Source organism: Neofelis nebulosa, chromosome 7 (genome assembly GCF_028018385.1).
Source record: "Neofelis nebulosa isolate mNeoNeb1 chromosome 7, mNeoNeb1.pri, whole genome shotgun sequence".
NCBI classification, from domain to species: Eukaryota; Metazoa; Chordata; class Mammalia; order Carnivora; family Felidae; genus Neofelis; species Neofelis nebulosa.
Genome location: NC_080788.1, coordinates 53888411 through 53905077, shown reverse-complemented (window position 1 = coordinate 53905077; position 16667 = coordinate 53888411). Strand labels below are relative to the sequence as shown.

The following is a 16667-nucleotide window of genomic DNA, read 5'->3' as shown; positions in this document are numbered from 1 at the left end:
GATGGACATCTGCGTTGTTTCCAGCTTTTGGTTATTATGAATAAACAAACTGCTATGGGGGCATGTAGGTGGCTCAGTTGGTTAAGGGTCCAACTTCAGGTCAGGTCATGGTCTACAGTTCGTGAGTTCAAGCTCCGCATCGGGCTCTGTGCTGACAGCTCAAAGCCTGGAGCCTGCTTTGGATTCGGTGTCTCCCTTTCTCTCTGTCCCTCCCCTGCTCATGCTCTGTCTCTCTCTGTCTCTCAAAAATGAAAAGACCTTAAAAAAACAAACAAAAAACCAAACTTCTGTGAACATTTATGTACAAGTCTTTGTGTGAACATATAGTTTCATTTCTCTTGGGTAAATACCTAGTAGAGTTTCTAGGTCATATGGCAAATTTGTTTACCTTTTTAAAAAACTACCAAGTTGTTTTATAATGTGGCTTTTCCATTTTACATTCCCACCAGCAATATATAAAGAGTTTCCCACATCTTCTTCAACACTTGGTATTGTCTATACTTTGATTATGGCCCTAGTGGGTGTGTAATGGTATCTTCTTGTGGTTTTAATTTGAATTCTCCTAGTCACTAATAATGTGGAGTGTTTTTTCAAGTACTTGTTACCCGTTCATATATTCTCTTTGGTGAAATGTGCATTTCCTCATTTTTAAATTAGATTGTTAGTCTTCTGATTACTAAGTTATAAGAGTTCTCTGTGTATTTTGGATACAACTCCTTTACCAGATATATAGCTTATAAGTATTTTCTTTCAGTCTATGTCTTATCTTTTGAACTTATTGAGAGTTTTCTTTGAAGCCCAAAAGTTGTCACTTTGATGAAGTCCAGTTTATCAATTTTTTGTGGATTGCACTTTTGAGATCATATTTAAGAACTCTGCCTAGCCTAAGGTCATGAAGAATTTATCCTATATTTTATTCTAGAACTTTTAGTTTTACATTTACATTTAGAAGGCAGCTATGCTCACCACTATACCACCAAGGCTACACTACATTTACATTTAGGTCTAAGAGCCCTTTTGAGTTAATTTTTGGGGGGTGGTGTGATGTAAAAGTCTACGTTAACTTTTTTCCCATATGGATATCAAACTGTACCAGCATCATTTGTTGAAAAGATTGTCCTTTCTCCATTGAACTATCTTGGATACTTCACTGAAAATCAACTGACCATAGGGGTACTTGGGTGGCTCAGTCAGTTAAACGCCAACTCTTAGTTTCAGCTCAGGTCATGATTTCACAGTTTGTGGGATCGAGCCCCAGGTTGGGCTCTGAGCTGATAGCAAGGAGCCTGCTTGGGATTCTCTCTTTCCTTCTCTTTTTGACCCTCCCCTGCTTGTGTGCTCTCTCTCTCTCTCTCTCTCAAAATAAATAAACATTAAAAAAAGAAAGAAAGAAAATTGGGTGCCGGGGTGGCTTAGTCCATTAAGTGTCTGACTTTGGCTCAGGTCATAATCTCTTGGTTCAGGTCCTGAGTTCGAGTCCCGTGTCGGGCTCTGTGCTGACAGCTCAGAGCCTGGAGCCTGCTTCGAATTCTGTGTCTCCCTTTCTCTCTGTCCCTCCCCTGCTCATTCTGTCTCTGTCTCTAATGTCTCTAATGTCTCTGTCTCTAATGTCTTTAATGTTAATAAATAAACATTAAAAATTTTACATTTGGTTCCCTTTTTAAAAACAGATAATGTCTTTTTATTGAATTATATATTTGTTAAGTCACTGTTGTCATATATTCTTTTAATTATTTAAACATGATTTCCTTGGGTTCTTTGAACATTTTTATAATAACTGCTTTGAAATCTTTGCTAAATCCAACATGTAGGCCCACTCAGAGACAGTTTCTATTAACCCTTTTTTCCCCTGAATATAAGTCATCTTTCCTGCTTCTTTGAAACTTCATAATTTTGTTGTTGAAAGCTGGACATTTAATTTTTTTTAAGTTTTAATTTAAACTCCAGTTAGTTAACATACAATATAATATTAGTTTCAGGTATACAATTTAGTGATTCAACACTTCTATACAACAGCTGGTGCTCATCATAAGTGCACTCCTTAATACTCATCACCTATTTCAGCCATCCCCCCACCCACCTCCCCTGTGGTAGCCATCATTTTATTCTCTATAGTTAAGAGTCTGTTTCTTGGTTTGCCTCTCTCTCTTTTTTCTCTTTGCTCATTTGTTTTATTTCTTTTTTTTTTAACTTATTAAACAAATATTTTAAAATGTTTATTTACTTTTGAGAGCGAGAGCTAGTGAACATGAGTAGGAGATGGGCAGAGAGAGAAGGGGACAGAGGATCTGAAGCAGGCTCCAGGCTCCAAGCTGTCAGCACAGAGCCTGACACGGGGCTTGAATTCACAAACTGCCAGATCATGACCTGAGCCAAAGCTGGACACCTAACCAGTCACCCAGGTGCCCCTCGTTTGTTCTGTTTCTTAAATTCCCCCTATGATTGAAATCATATAGTATTTGTTTCTCTCTGACTGACTTATTTTGCTTGGCATAATACTAATACTCTTTAGCTCCATTCAGGTCATTGCAAATGGCAAGATTTCATTCTCTTTATGGCTCAGTAATATTCCACTGTATATAAGTACCACATCTTCTTTATCTATTCATGAGTTTATGGACACTTGGGCTGTTTCCATATTTTGGCTATTGTAGATATGCTGCTATAAACATTGGGGTGCATGTGTCTCTTTGTATTAGTATTTTTGTATTCTTCGGGTAAATACCTAGTAGTGCAATTGCTGGATCATAGGGTGATTCTATTTGCAACTTTTGGAGGAACCTCCATACTGTTTTCCGGAGTGGCTGCACCAGTTTGCATTTCCACCAGCAGTGCAGGAGGGTTCCCCTTTCTTTACATCCTTGCCAACGCCTGTTTTTTCTTGTGTTGCTGATTTTAGGCATTTTTTTTAAGTTTATCTATTTATTTTTGAGAGAGAGAAAGAGAGAGCACAAGTGAGGGAGAGGCAGAGAGAGAAGGAGACACAGAATCTGAAGCAGGCCCCAGGTTCTGATCTGTCAGTCCAGAGCCAGACACGAGGCTCAAACCCATGAACTGTGAGATCTTGACCTGAGCTGGAGTCGGACGTTTAACCAATGAGGCACTCAGGCACCCTGATTTTGGCCATTCTGACAGATGTTAGGTGATATCTCATTGTAGTTTTGGTTTGTATTTCCCTGTTGATGAGTGATGTTGAGCATCTTTTCATGTGTCTATTGGCCATCTGTATGTCTTATTTGGAAAAATGTTTATTCAGGTCTCCTGTCCATTTTTAAATTGGATTATTCATTTTTTGGGTATTGAGTTTTAGAAGTTCTTTATAGATTTCGGACACTAACCCTTAATCAGATATGTCGTTTGCAAATATCTTCTCCCGTTCCATAGGTTGCCTTTCAGTTTTATTGATGTTTTGTTTTCTTTGCTGTGCAGAAGGTTTTTATTTTGATGAAGTAAGAAGTTGCTAGTAAGAAGTTGCTACTATTGATGTAAAAAATGTTGCTGCCTGTGTTCTCCTCTATGATTTTAATGGTTTCAGGTCTCATGTTTAGGTATTTAATCCATTTTGAGCTTATTTTTGTGTATGATGTAAGAAAGTGATCCAGTTTCATTCTTTTGCATGTTGCTGTCCAGTTTTTCCCAACACCATTTGTTGAAGAGACTGTCTTTTTCCCATTGGATGTTCTTTTCCACTTTGTTGAAGATTAACTGACCATGTAGTTGTAGGTTCATTTCTGGGTTTTCTATTCGGTTCCATTGACCTATGTGCCTATTTTTGTGTCAGTACCCTACTGTTTTGATCACTACGGCTTTGTAATATAACTTGAAGTTGGGATTTGAGGCCTCCAGGAAAGCTGGACATATTAGATAAAATTCTGTAGGAAATCTTGTTTCTGATTTCTACCCCTAGTGATAGTTGTTGCTGTTTTTTTCTTTGTTTGTTTAGTGCCTTGCCTGGACTAAACCTATGGATGTCTCCCTCACCTTGTGTGCTCATGATATCTCTGGATTTTTAGGGGTCATCCTGGATCTGCACAGCTTGGTGGTCAGGCAAGGATTGATCAGAGGTTGTGCTCAAACCACAGAGTCAGTAAGACTTCCATTCCTTGCTATTCGATACGTGTGTGGTTTGGAGGGAACTTTCACATTTTAGGCAGTTTTCACATCTGCCTGACTTTTATTTTCCAACAGGCCTTGTGTCTACTTGGTGCGTACACGCAGCCTCGGGTTGGCCAGTGATGGATGGAGAGCCACTATCTAGGACTGTCTATTTCCTGATCTCTTTTTTAAATTATTGGCTAGTCTTTGATCCATTGCTTACCCTAGTCAGGACTGTAGCCTCAGGTTGGCAGATGCCACTGGATTTTTCACATTTGTCTCCAAATTAAATGAGTTCCCTCCAGCAAGGAAGGTGTAAGTTTTCATGACTTGCTCCACCCGGATAGATCACAGTACCAATCAAACTTACTGGGCAGAGGGGCCTGGAGGAGTAGCCTCAGGGAAAAACAACCTAGAACCCTCCATTCTTATCTGATGTGTGGTACTTTTTATTTTTATTTATTTATTTATTTTTTTTAATTTTTTTTTCAACATTTTTTATTTATTTTTGGGACAGAGAGAGACAGAGCATGAACGGGGGAGGGGCAGAGAGAGAGGGAGACACAGAATCGGAAACAGGCTCCAGGCTCTGAGCCATCAGCCCAGAGCCTGACGCGGGGCTCGAACTCACGGACCGTGAGATCGTGACCTGGCTGAAGTCGGACGCTTAACCGACTGCGCCACCCAGGCGCCCCTGTGTGGTACTTTTTAATGAATTGATACTTTTCAATTTGTTGTGTGCTTCTGAGTGATTTCTAAAACACTGGAATGGATATTTTTGATAATTTTGCTGTATACTTGTTTTCCATAGAGAGGATTTGCTTATCTCCTTTCTTCATCATGTGAGAAGTCCTGCCCTGAAATCCATTTTTATGTTACATAAAATTGTGTTTATCAAGCAGTTATCTATAAGATGCTAGATTGTTGTTTGCTAAAAAATCTGTTTCATATTTTACAAATGTTTGGGAAATGTTGAGTTAAATAAAATTAAATAGGATTCTTTATTATAGGACTTCACAGGGTCATGAATATGCCAAGATACCACGCACATCTCTAAGAGCAGGGCTGTGGAGTAGAGTACAAGTATGCAGCATTTTCCAATTAATTTAGCCACAGAATATCTTTTACGATGAGTATCTATTAATAAGTTAAGAAACAATGGTAAATTCTGGGACAAATGAACTGTTTAGACTTTAAGAGATGGTCATCAATGGGTACTTCTTTATATTCCCACAGATCATTGTCAGTAGTGGGGAACAAATAACCAGATGTTCTCCCAGCACCCTTTTTTCCTAATAAATCTTTCTCTGGTCCTGCTTTAATCCCTGACACTTTCAGCTTCCATTAGTTCTATCTCTGAGGCAAACCCACTTATTTTATTTAATTTTTAAAAAATTTTTTATGTTTATTTTTTTATGTTGAAAGAGAGAGACAGACAGCAAGCAGGGGAAGGGCAGAGAGAGAGGGGGAGAGAGATAATTCCAAGCAGGCTCTGCACTGCTAGCATAGAGCCCTATGTGGAACTCAAGCCCACGAACAGTGAGATCATGACCTGAGCCGAAACCAACAGTTGGATGCCTAACCAACTGAGCTACTCAGGCAGCCCCAAACCCACTTAATCTACCCTGACAGAGAAGGTTCAGTTGGGACCTGAATGGACCTCTGAGTTCCTAGTTCCTTGCTTCTTTCCTAAAATGGTTTTAATTTTCCTTATGATTATAAAATTAATGTTATCATTTTAAAAAATTCAGTAAATAGCACAAAGTATAAAGAAAAACATACAGAGTAATCATAATTTGACCATCCTAGGCAATCACCTTTAACATTTAGGTATTTATGTGTCCAGATATTTTTCTATGCTTACCCTTCCCTCCCACACACTCTTCATTTATGAAATGTAAAATGAGTGCTTACTAAGTGTCAGGCATTGTGCCAGGTGCTGGGCAAATGGCGGTGAACACTTGATCCTTGGTCTCAAGAAGCATTCAGTCTAGTGAGGGAGAAAGACACTAAGTAAATCTGGTAAATAATTTCATATTTACAAATTGTGATAAATGTGAGATTGATATGTATTTTGGCAAAGACAGACTCAAGCCACATACACATGTTTTATAACCTGTTTTCTTCACTCATATCAATCTTTCCATGACAACAAATATAGATTCTGTGCTAGAATCAAGAATAAGAAAAACATGCTCCTATTCCTGAGGGTTTGGTTCTAACAGAGGAGAGAGACATATAAATAGATCATTTCAATTCAATTTTAGTAGAGGTTGTATAAACATGGAGCAGGGAAGGCTTCATGGGGAAGGTGACTGCATGAGTTCTGTTTTAAAGGAAAAATAGAAATTTTCTAGTTAAGAGCAGAAGGATATTCTAGGCAGTCATCATGTGCAAAAACAAAGGGGTTAAAAGTGTGGCATATTCAAGGGGCGCCTGGGTGGCGCAGTCGGTTAAGCGTCCGACTTCAGCCAGGTCACGATCTCGCGGTCCGTGAGTTCGAGCCCCGCGTCAGGCTCTGGGCTGATGGCTCAGAGCCTGGAGCCTGTTTCCGATTCTGTGTCTCCCTCTCTCTCTGCCCCTCCCCCGTTCATGCTCTGTCTCTCTCTGTCCCAAAAATAAATAAAAAACGTTGAAAAAAAAATTAAAAAAAAAAAAGTGTGGCATATTCAGGGAACTGTTGGCTGCTTGATATCGCTAAAACAAAAAACGCTAACCTGAGCCTAGTAGGAGAAAAGGCTAGAGAGGTGGGCAATGAGAAAGCTATCAAGGCCTACATCCCCCTGGTAAGGAGTTTGCATTTTATCCATCAGACTAGTCTGAACTGAGAAAAACATGATCAGATTTCTGAGATAGAAAGCTCTCTCTAAAGGGTTGGCTGAAAGGAAAAGAAATCGGTGATAGTGGGTGATTAATTAGAAGAGTTTTATAATAATCCAGGACAGAAATGGTGGCAGGGGAAATGGAGCAAATGGGGGTGAATTAACCATGTTATTAGGGGTAAATGGAGGCAATTTAGCTAGAGTGGGAAATCAGAATTATTGGGAGAGCTGACAAGGGCTTTTCAGGGAAAACAATGCCAAATGTTAAACTCAAGAGCAAAGGGATGAAGAAAGCTAAATGGAGTTTAGAAGTTGGGGTTGGGAATAGGGTACATGCCTGGGAACCTAGGGGAGAGTCTCGTACAGGTGAGATCCTTGGAGGCAAGGATATTTGTGTGTCCTTGTAACTCCCCTTTCATGTGGTTCCCAGGCTCATTCCCAGGACAGCATGACAACCTTGCAGTAAGTGAGCATGAACAACTGTTGTTTGTCTTGAATAGTGTCATCAAATGAAGGCAGAAATTTTTGGGAAAATGTTACCCGAAAGAATGATTCCCTAGAGATACATCTTGAGAAGAAGTGGGTTGAATTCTCTGTGGGTATGGGGTGGAATCTAAGGCTTTTAAAGTGAAAGCTAATATTTATATATCAAATATTTCTGAAGAAATAGATGGTATCAGTTGTTTCTAGGGAAGGGAAGGGGGCAGCTGGGGGATGGGAGGGGCAAAAGATTTTGCTCAGCATAACGTTTTGTACATTTTGAGCTTTGAATGGAGGGAATTTAATGTCTATTCAAAATAAAAGTTTTTAAAAAATTTTTTTAACGTTTATTTATTTTTGAGACAGAGAGAGACAGAGCATGAACGGGGGCGGGGTGGGGGGCAGAGAGAGAGGGAGACACAGAATCGGAAGCAGGCTCCAGGCTCCGAGCCATCAGCCCAGAGCCTGACGTGGGGCTTGAACTCACGGACCGCGAGACTGTGACCTGAGTCGAAGTCCGACGCTTAACCGACTGAGCCACCCAGGCGCCCCCTTTTTTTTTTTTTTTTTGAATTTTTTTTTCAAAATAAAAGTTTTTAAAAAGGAAGCTGAAGAAATGCAGAAGAAAAAATTTTATTACCCCTTCAAAAAACAAAAAACCACCACATTTATTACCCTTTCACACATCTTCATATATTTCCAGGTGAGATAGTGCTGCTTGGAAAGTTTGTGGTGGGGCTGCTGATATTCTTGTGAGGCATAAGCTAGTTTGCCCCACTGCAGTCTTAGGACCACTGTACCTCCTTAAAATGTACTGAGTCACCTCCCGGCCCTATTTTCAGCTCAATGACAGCCACCTTCCTCCCTGACTAAAAGGAGAGACAGAGGAAATACAGTTCTAGAGGGTTTAATTTAATAGGTTCGGTCCCTGTCATTCTGAGTGAAATTACCTGGGACAGAGGTAGAGATAGGAAAAGGAGAAAGAGCCCATATTTACAGAAAAAATGGACAGTCTAAAATTACATGTTTAAAAGAGAACATCCATACCCCTTTCATTTCATGGCAGGACTTGGAGCCAGGGTCTCAGAGTAGGAAGCCACAGGCGACCTCTTCACTGTGAATGCCATGAAAGTATGGGGAACATGCTCCAAGCTCAAAGTCCGTATTTAGGGCTGCAATTTCAGTTCTACCTCTAGGGTTGTGTGACTTTGGCCAAGTGGCTTCCACAGCCTAAGTATCAGTATCCTTTTCTGTAATATTAGGTGATTGGATGTGTGGATGATATCCAAAGTTTCTTCCAATTCCCACATCATATAATTCTAAATCTTAAGTCCTGCTATATACTTCTACAGCTTTTCCTAACAGGAATTTCACTTCCAGGCTTTTGATGTTTGTTTCTCACCTCTGTTGTAAATTTTTAGCTTTGCAAGGTGGAACCTAGAGAAGGAATGGTAGGAATTGGTGGGGATTCAATGATCTTTGTGCCTGGGTCACACACTGGATAGAAAGCTCTGGAAGTTGCTCCAGCAACTTTTCCTTCAGAATCCGGTCAGTAGGAGATAATTTTGTCTTTTTATCAAATTTTCTCTTTTCTAAGGATTCTTCTGTCTTCTTCTCTTACAACCACTCATCCTACCCCTAAACTCTTTTGCTGTTCATTGGCCTACACTCCTATATCAATTGATGCGACTGAATAATAAATATAATAATTACTTCAGAAATAATTGAGTACCTACCGTGTACTAGGGAGTTTTCAAAATTTTTTATCTTAGGACCTCTTAACATGCTTGAAAGTTGTCAAGGACCTCCAAAAGCTTTTGTTTATATGGGTTATATCTATAGATATTTACTAAATTAAAAGGTAAAACAAAATTTTAAGCTATTAGTTTTAGCAAAAAATGGACCCATTATATGTTAAAAACATTTTTTAAGAATGACAAACATCTATATATTCAAAACAACAACAACAACAACAACAAAAATTAGTGACAGGAGTGGCACTGTTTCACAATTTTGCAAATCTCTTTACTATCAGGCTTAACATAAAACAGCTGGATTCTCATGCCGGGTTCTTTATTTAATCTGTTGTTTCAGGGTTTGTATTCATTTCCTGGGGCTGTTCTAATAAATTACCACAAATCCAGCTGCTCAAAACAACAGAAATGTAATTCTTTTACAGTTCTGGAGCCAGAAGTTCAACATCAGTTTCACTGGGCCGAAATTAAGGTGTGGGCAAGGAAGTGCTCCCTCTGGAGGCTCTAGAGGAAAATTCTCTCCTTGCCTCTGGCAGATGCTGGTGGTTGCTAGCATTCCTTAATTTATGGCTGCTTCTTTCCAATCTCTTCCCCTATCTTTGCTTCAACTGCTCTTTTGTATGTGCTGGAATTATAATCTCCCTGTGCTTCTCTCTGATAAGACATTTGTGAAGGCATTTAGGCCTCACTGGGATAATCCAGGGTAATCTCTTTATCTCAAGATCTTTAACCTAATCATGCCTGCACACGTTTCACTATATAACATTTACCAATTCTGAGGATTAGGATGTGGATGTATTCTTGGGAGCTACTGTCAGCCTACAACAGGTTGTTATTTTGTTTGATGTTTATGAAGAAAATCTGGTCTCACACAAATATGCGGCTTGGGGAAAAAAGAGTATTAAATTTGTTTTTTAATTTTAATTTTATTTTAGACAGAGTACATGAGAGGGGGAGAGAAACAAAAGGGGGGGAGAGAGAGAGAGAGGGAGAGAGAGAGAGAGAGAGAGAGAGAGAGAGAGAGAGAGAGAGAGAGAGAGACTCTCAAGTAGGCTCCACGCTCAGTGTAGAGCCCAACACAGGGCTTGATCCTACAACTCTGGCATTGTGACCTGAGCCGAAATCAAGAGCCAAATGCTCAACCGACTGAGCCACGCACGTGCCCCAAAAGAGAGTTTTTTAATAGCCTTTTCAAATAATTGTGGATATTATTCTTTAGCACAACACCAAAACTCAACAAGAAGTAGTTTCTTAAAGGTTTGTTACAATTGTGGAATTTGAAAACATATCAGTGAACTTTTCTCACTGGGCTACATTAAAATCATTGGGATATATGCACTTTAAATGGGTTCATAATTTTATAACATCACGCATTGATCATTTGGAAGATATTGGTTGAGTTAAACAGATCTTCCAAATCTTAACACATTTAATTATACATGATTAAAAAATAACATTCATTAATATCACCACCAATCTTATCAGAACAGTTCTTGCATATTGGGAAATTAACAAACTCCTGGTACAGAAACACAGTTTTCAAAATTCTAATTTTCAGGTGAAAGCTTGAATTTTATCAGTGGCAAAAAATTCCATTATTTTCTTTGAACTTACAGACTTGCTGTTGATTTGCAAGAAAACCATTGTTTGTCAGTACGTGAGGAAAAGTGGCTGGTTCAGCTTTCAAGGCAAATAAGTGCGCAAGTGCTTTTCCTTGAGAAACTGTGGCTGTGCATCAGAACTGTTTTATGTGCACTTCTAATTTTGTCACACACAACACACACACACACACACACACACATTTTAGAGAGAGAGAGGATGCAAGTGAGTGAGGGGCAGAGAGGGAAGGAGAGAGAGAATTGGGACTCACCCGAGGCTCCTGTTTTTACCCGAAGTGGGCTGGAGCTCACGAGAAGTGGAGAATGAGCTCACCCAAATGTCACATACAATATTTAAAAGAAATGTACTGAAAGGTTGAGCTTTAATAAAATTAAGAACTCTTACTGCTTCATTAAAGATATTCTGAGGTAAACTGGCTGCCCCTCGTCCCCCATTGTGAGCATGTGGTGGTGAAGAGGACAATTTGGAGCCTCTGCCTTGATTTGCACCAAGGCGCCAGCAGTTTTGCCCAGTACTATTTTTATACTATTAGTGCAAATATCAGCACAGTTGTTCCAGGATAAACTATGAGATTTTAAAAATGAGTCAATGCTCTATTTTAGCACCACTTCTTTTTGCTGCTAAGCATTCATATAAAAGATCTTCAAGTGTTAGTTGGTGCTGACACTGGATATATACACGCAAAGCAACAAGTCTAGCTACATCTATAATTCTATCATTTTTGCCCATCTGAAAGGCACTGCAGTTCTGCAGATGAGATGTTACCTCAGTCTTGATGTCTGCAACTCAAGTTCTAATTTGGTGAGCTACTGCATTTTTGGAAAGTAGCTTGGCCATGATTTCTTTGACTGATTTTTCACCTAGCAGGCATTTCCTCAGTAATGTACAGGCTTTCTTAGTTTCTCAGTTACTACATGCACCTTTTCAGCCAATGCAATATGATAATTTAACCTGTAAGATGCATCAGGGGGTTTTTCATTTCTGGTTTGAAAAGTGGTAACAAAAACTCCTGGGCTTTTAAAGAGCCTACCATGTTTGAAATATTCAATTTTGCCTTTTCTTTTCTTATTTACAGTTTCACCCAGATTCTTCCCTTTACCTGAGTCAGAGAATGCTTTGATATTGATGTCAGTATCATCTTTTTCAGCATCTTTAGATGTGGGAAGGTTGAAAAAGCAAGTCTTCTAATCTCCCTTTTGTAAGCCAATGAGAGAACCTAAAGTAAAAAAAGGGTATAAACAAAATTTTAATTTAGAATATTAAATTTTCAAAGAATAAGTTTTATTTTTTATTTTTTTTTCAACGTTTTTTATTTATTTTTGGGACAGAGAGAGACATAGCATGAACGGGGGAGGGGCAGAGAGAGAGGGAGACACAGAATCGGAAACAGGCTCCAGGCTCTGAGCCATCAGCCCAGAGCCTGACGCGGGGCTGAACTCACGGACCGCGAGATCGTGACCTGGCTGAAGTCGGACGCTTAACCGACTGCGCCACCCAGGCGCCCCAAAGAATAAGTTTTAAATAAAATTTAAACATTTAGAGTATTTTTCAATAAATTAAAAACTATTGCAAAAAAAGTCTCCAAAATGAACTTTTTTTTTTTTTTTTTTTTTTGAGATAGAGAGCAGGGAGGAGGGGCAGAGGGAGAGAATCTTAATTAGGCGCCCCACTCAGAGCAGAGCCTGACATGGGGTTTCAACCCACTACCCTGGGATCATGACCTGAGCCAAAAATCAAGAGTCTGGTGCTCAACCAACTGAGCCACCTAGGCTCCCTGACAAAATAAACTTTTTTTGTGTGTTTCCACATAGGTACAAGGACAATTTAGGGTTTTCAAAAAGCCATTTATAGGACGATTGATGAGGTTACAGAAATTAAGTATAAAGGACGACAGCTTGTAAGAACACACTGGATGCTCTAAGGACAAACTGAGTTAATCTCTGAAAACGCACATATTGATACCCTACACCTTAGAAGATTCTAGAAAACAGAGGAGTACTCAAGCACACATTTCACCAGTCAACAGAGCTTTTAAGTCAACTATCCTCTTAAAAACTTCTCTGTATACTCCCTAGAGGATGAGAGCTAAAACATAAAACAACTTTTAAATAATATTGGGCATATAGTTTGACTTCGTGGATCTCTTGGAAGGGGGTCAGAGACCCTCAGAAGACACCAGAGCACATTTTGAGAACCACCGTACTAGATTGTGCTCTAGGTAGAAACTGGGGTAACGTCAATAGCTAAAATACTCGCTCCATGCGGAGATATTTATGTAGTAAGAACCGTGATGAGTTGTCAAATGAAAATGAACGGAAGGTTGTGACAGGGTAGGGCAGGAACACTCATCCTTGTCTGTCCGGCCAGGGGAGGCCGCTCCAGGAGAGAGACCTTCCAGCTGGGACTGCGGAGTCGGACTCGGTCCGAGGCGGGGGTGGCCGCGCGACCACTTGCCCTCCCTGGCTGTCTCCCCACATCCGCGGTGAAGAGGGGTGAAAGGGAAGCGGCAGTGACCGCGAGACCCCGGCGGAAGGAATGCGCAGGACAGTGGCCCGTCATTCGACACCACCAGCACTGTCAGGGCCGGGGCCCGCGCCGTCCCGCCGCTCGGGCTGCGGTGCAGGGAGGTGGGCCTACTGCCCGCGGTCCCGCAGAGGGGGAGCGCAGGCCGAATGGGGGAAAGGAATGTGCACCTCCCGACGCGGTCTCACGCGGCTGGGAGGCAGCTAAAGGGAAAAGGGAGACCTTGCAGGATGAAGCTTGAGGGGGACCAGCCCCAGCAGCTACCTCAAGAGGACCCAGGGGTGAGACCCCGGGGTTGCCATCGAAACCGGACCATCCGGTCCTTCAATTCCTCCCCTGGACGTCACCCTCCTCGCGCAAGTTGGGAGAGCCGCTTCTCCCAGCGGACTGTCGCGCCCTCCGGCGGCCTCAGTCGGGAACGACACTGTACTTGTCCATTCTGGACGCGAATAAAGATTTCTTTTTCAAACAAACAGGAAGTGTCTACGGAGGCCGGGCCGGAGGCTGGGCAGGGGCCGGGCATGAAGCCGGGCGGCAACCAGATCGCGGCTGGTGGCGGCGGCGGCGGCGATGAGCGACATAGTGGAGAAGACGCTGACGGCGCTGCCGGGACTCTTCTTGCAGAACCAGTCGGTTGGCGGGCCAGCGGGAGTCAAGGCGTCCTTCTCCTCGCGGCTGGGCAACCTCGTCCGCGGCATCACCGCGCTAACCTCCAAGCACGTAAGTACTTGCCGGGCCGGGAGGTCAGGGGAGCCGTGGGAGGCCCCGGCACTGGGAGGCCCTAGTCGGGCGGGAGCCCTCAGGGCTGGCCCTCCGGCCGGGCTTATGGACTGCTGTGTCAGTCCGTCCCTGCGTCTGTCTAGAAGCGTGGTTTTCCTTCCGGGACTGACAGCGGGGAGGCCGTTTCCACAGTGGATCCTCACACTGAGTCATTATTACCTGGAGCAGATCTCTTTAATCTTTGAGACTCCATGTGTTTCCCGAACGTTGAAGTGGAAAAGTACCAATACGTATTTCATAGGTTGTTTCGAGAATTAAATGAGACATCAAGCGAGTGAAAATACCAAGTACGATGGAAGTGTCAACATTATTTACCTTCTACAAAGTTTCTTTACAGGTTCTTTCCTCCAGTTATTTCAACTGCTGGACGTCACACTCCGGAACAGCCCCTGCCATCTGAACCGGTCGTTGAATATTTTTGGGGAGCTTGAGGTTCTTAGATTAGACCTACGGGGTGGGCAGAGAAAAAGCATAATTCTCTCTCAGCGTCAAATTTATTGTCTCAGCCTCAGTTGGGCTTTGAAAATGAGCAGTTATAATAGAAGGTATTAAGTTTCCACAGACTTTTGGTAGTCAAACGGATTGTGTTAGATACGGATTGCAAGTTTCAAGGAATTTATATATTTAAAAAAGATTGTGTATTATGCCGTAATTTGTTCAAAAGATATTTGTGGGAGAGGTTATGTGTTAGACATTGAGGAAAAAGAGTAAAACAGATTTGCTTTTCCCCAAGGAATTGATCATTCACTTGGGGCTTAAGATAAATAGAAATAAGGGGTGCCTGGGTGGCTCAGTTGGTTAAGCATCAGACAGCCTGGAGCCTGCTTGGGATTCTCTCCCTCTCTCTCTCTCTGCCCCTCCCTCACTCTTGCGCACGCTTGTGTGCTTGCGCGTGCGTGCTCTCTCTCTCTCAAAATAAATTTAAAAAATTAAAAAAAAGACAAGTATAAGCAATATACAATGACGTATAAGTGCTGGGGGAGAGGAAATGACGAAGACAGAATGATTTTCTTCAAAGCGCTCTGAGGATTTAAAACATTCTGTTTGGGGCGCCTGGGTGGCGCAGTCGGTTAAGCGTCCGACTTCAGCCAGGTCACGATCTCGCGGTCCGTGAGTTCAAGCCCCGCGTCAGGCTCTGGGCTGATGGCTCGGAGCCTGGAGCCTGTTTCCGATTCTGTGTCTCCCTCTCTCTCTGCCCCTCCCGCGTTCATGCTCTGTCTCTCTCTGTCCCAAAAATAAATAAAAAACGTTGAAAAAAAAAATTAAAACATTCTGTTTAAACCGAACTAGACGATACTCTACTGGGTGCTGTATTTCTGCTTCATATTCAGAAATCATTATTTATGGACTTATTGTTTTAACATGTTGTCTTTTACTAATTTCTGTGAGATTCTGAGTGAAATCTAAAAAAATATTTTTGGTCTTTTAAAAAATATTTTTTTTTTTAAAGTTTATTTATTTATTTTGAAAGAGAGAGAGCACATGAGTGGGAGAGGGGAGAGAGAGAGAGGGAGAAAGAGAATCCCAAACAGGCTCTGTGCTTTGCACGGAGCCTGACGTGGGGCTCGATTTCATGAACTAACTGAGATCATGACCTGAGGCAAAATCAAGAGTTGGACGTTTAACCAGCTGAGCCACCCAAGCACCCCTATTTTTGGTCTTAAATTGCAGTTTGAAACTGTTCATAAGCACTAAGGGCAAACAGTTAATCTCAAGCTTAAGTTAATCTCTTAATGTGGCAGTACTTCACTAGTAGTTCTTGATTAACCACCTAATGGATATCTACTAATTCATTGTGTGATTTAAAGATAGTGGTATATTAGCCAAAAATGGGGCTGATACTCAAGTGTGCTAAGGAGATGAAATACAGTGCAGACAGTAGAAATGATCACATTGGTGCATTTATTGTGTGTGTGAGAGAGAGAGATGGGAAGTGAGGGAAAGGATGTGAGGAATAAGGAGAAAAGAATAGGGAAGGATATTTTAGGGGAAAAAAAACCGATTTCTGTTTCTGCATTCTTGCCCTATTTCTCGATTCTATGAAGACTGACTTTTATTTACTAAGATTATTTATTTATTTATTTATTTATTTATTTATTTATTTATTTTAAACATATATTTTTTTATTATTTTAGACAGAGAGTGAGTGAGCAGGGGAAGGGGGTAGAGGGAGAGAGAGAGAATCTTAAGCAGGCTCCAAGCTCAGCATGGAGCCTGACATGGGGCTTGATCCCATGACCCTGAGACCATGACCTGAGCTGAAATCAAGAGTTGGACACTCAACTGACTGAGTCACCCAGGTGCCCCAAGATTTTTAATTTTTAAGTTATCTCTACACTCAGCGTGGGGCTCAAACTCAGAACTCCAAGATCAAGAGTTGCATGCTCCACTGACTGAGTCACCCAGGCACCCCAAGACTTTTTACTTTTAAAGGGAAGGCGTGAGAACCTTATCCTGGGCCAGTACATGAACATTTTCTTTTATTCTTTCTCTCTAACTTTAATTCAAACCAAACCAAACCAAACTTTTTTTGCTAAACTGTCCTTAAGGAGACAGTAATTAAGTGAAGGAAAGAGAGATGGTGGATTATTCT

The 16667-nt window shown here is 41.4% G+C and overlaps 1 protein-coding gene across 2 annotated transcripts in view; it reads left to right on the top strand.

Annotated features, from left to right (window-relative positions):
• Positions 1–13773: 13773 nt before the first annotated feature.
• The window catches only part of AP4E1 (adaptor related protein complex 4 subunit epsilon 1), a 61810-nt gene continuing 58916 nt past the window's right edge, over positions 13774–16667 (top strand). For both annotated transcript variants that reach the window (XM_058737736.1, XM_058737735.1), the window contains exon 1: positions 13774–14014. In XM_058737736.1, coding sequence (XP_058593719.1) covers positions 13865–14014 — 150 coding nt within the window. In that variant the 5' untranslated portion in view covers positions 13774–13864. The remainder of the gene's footprint in view (positions 14015–16667) is intronic.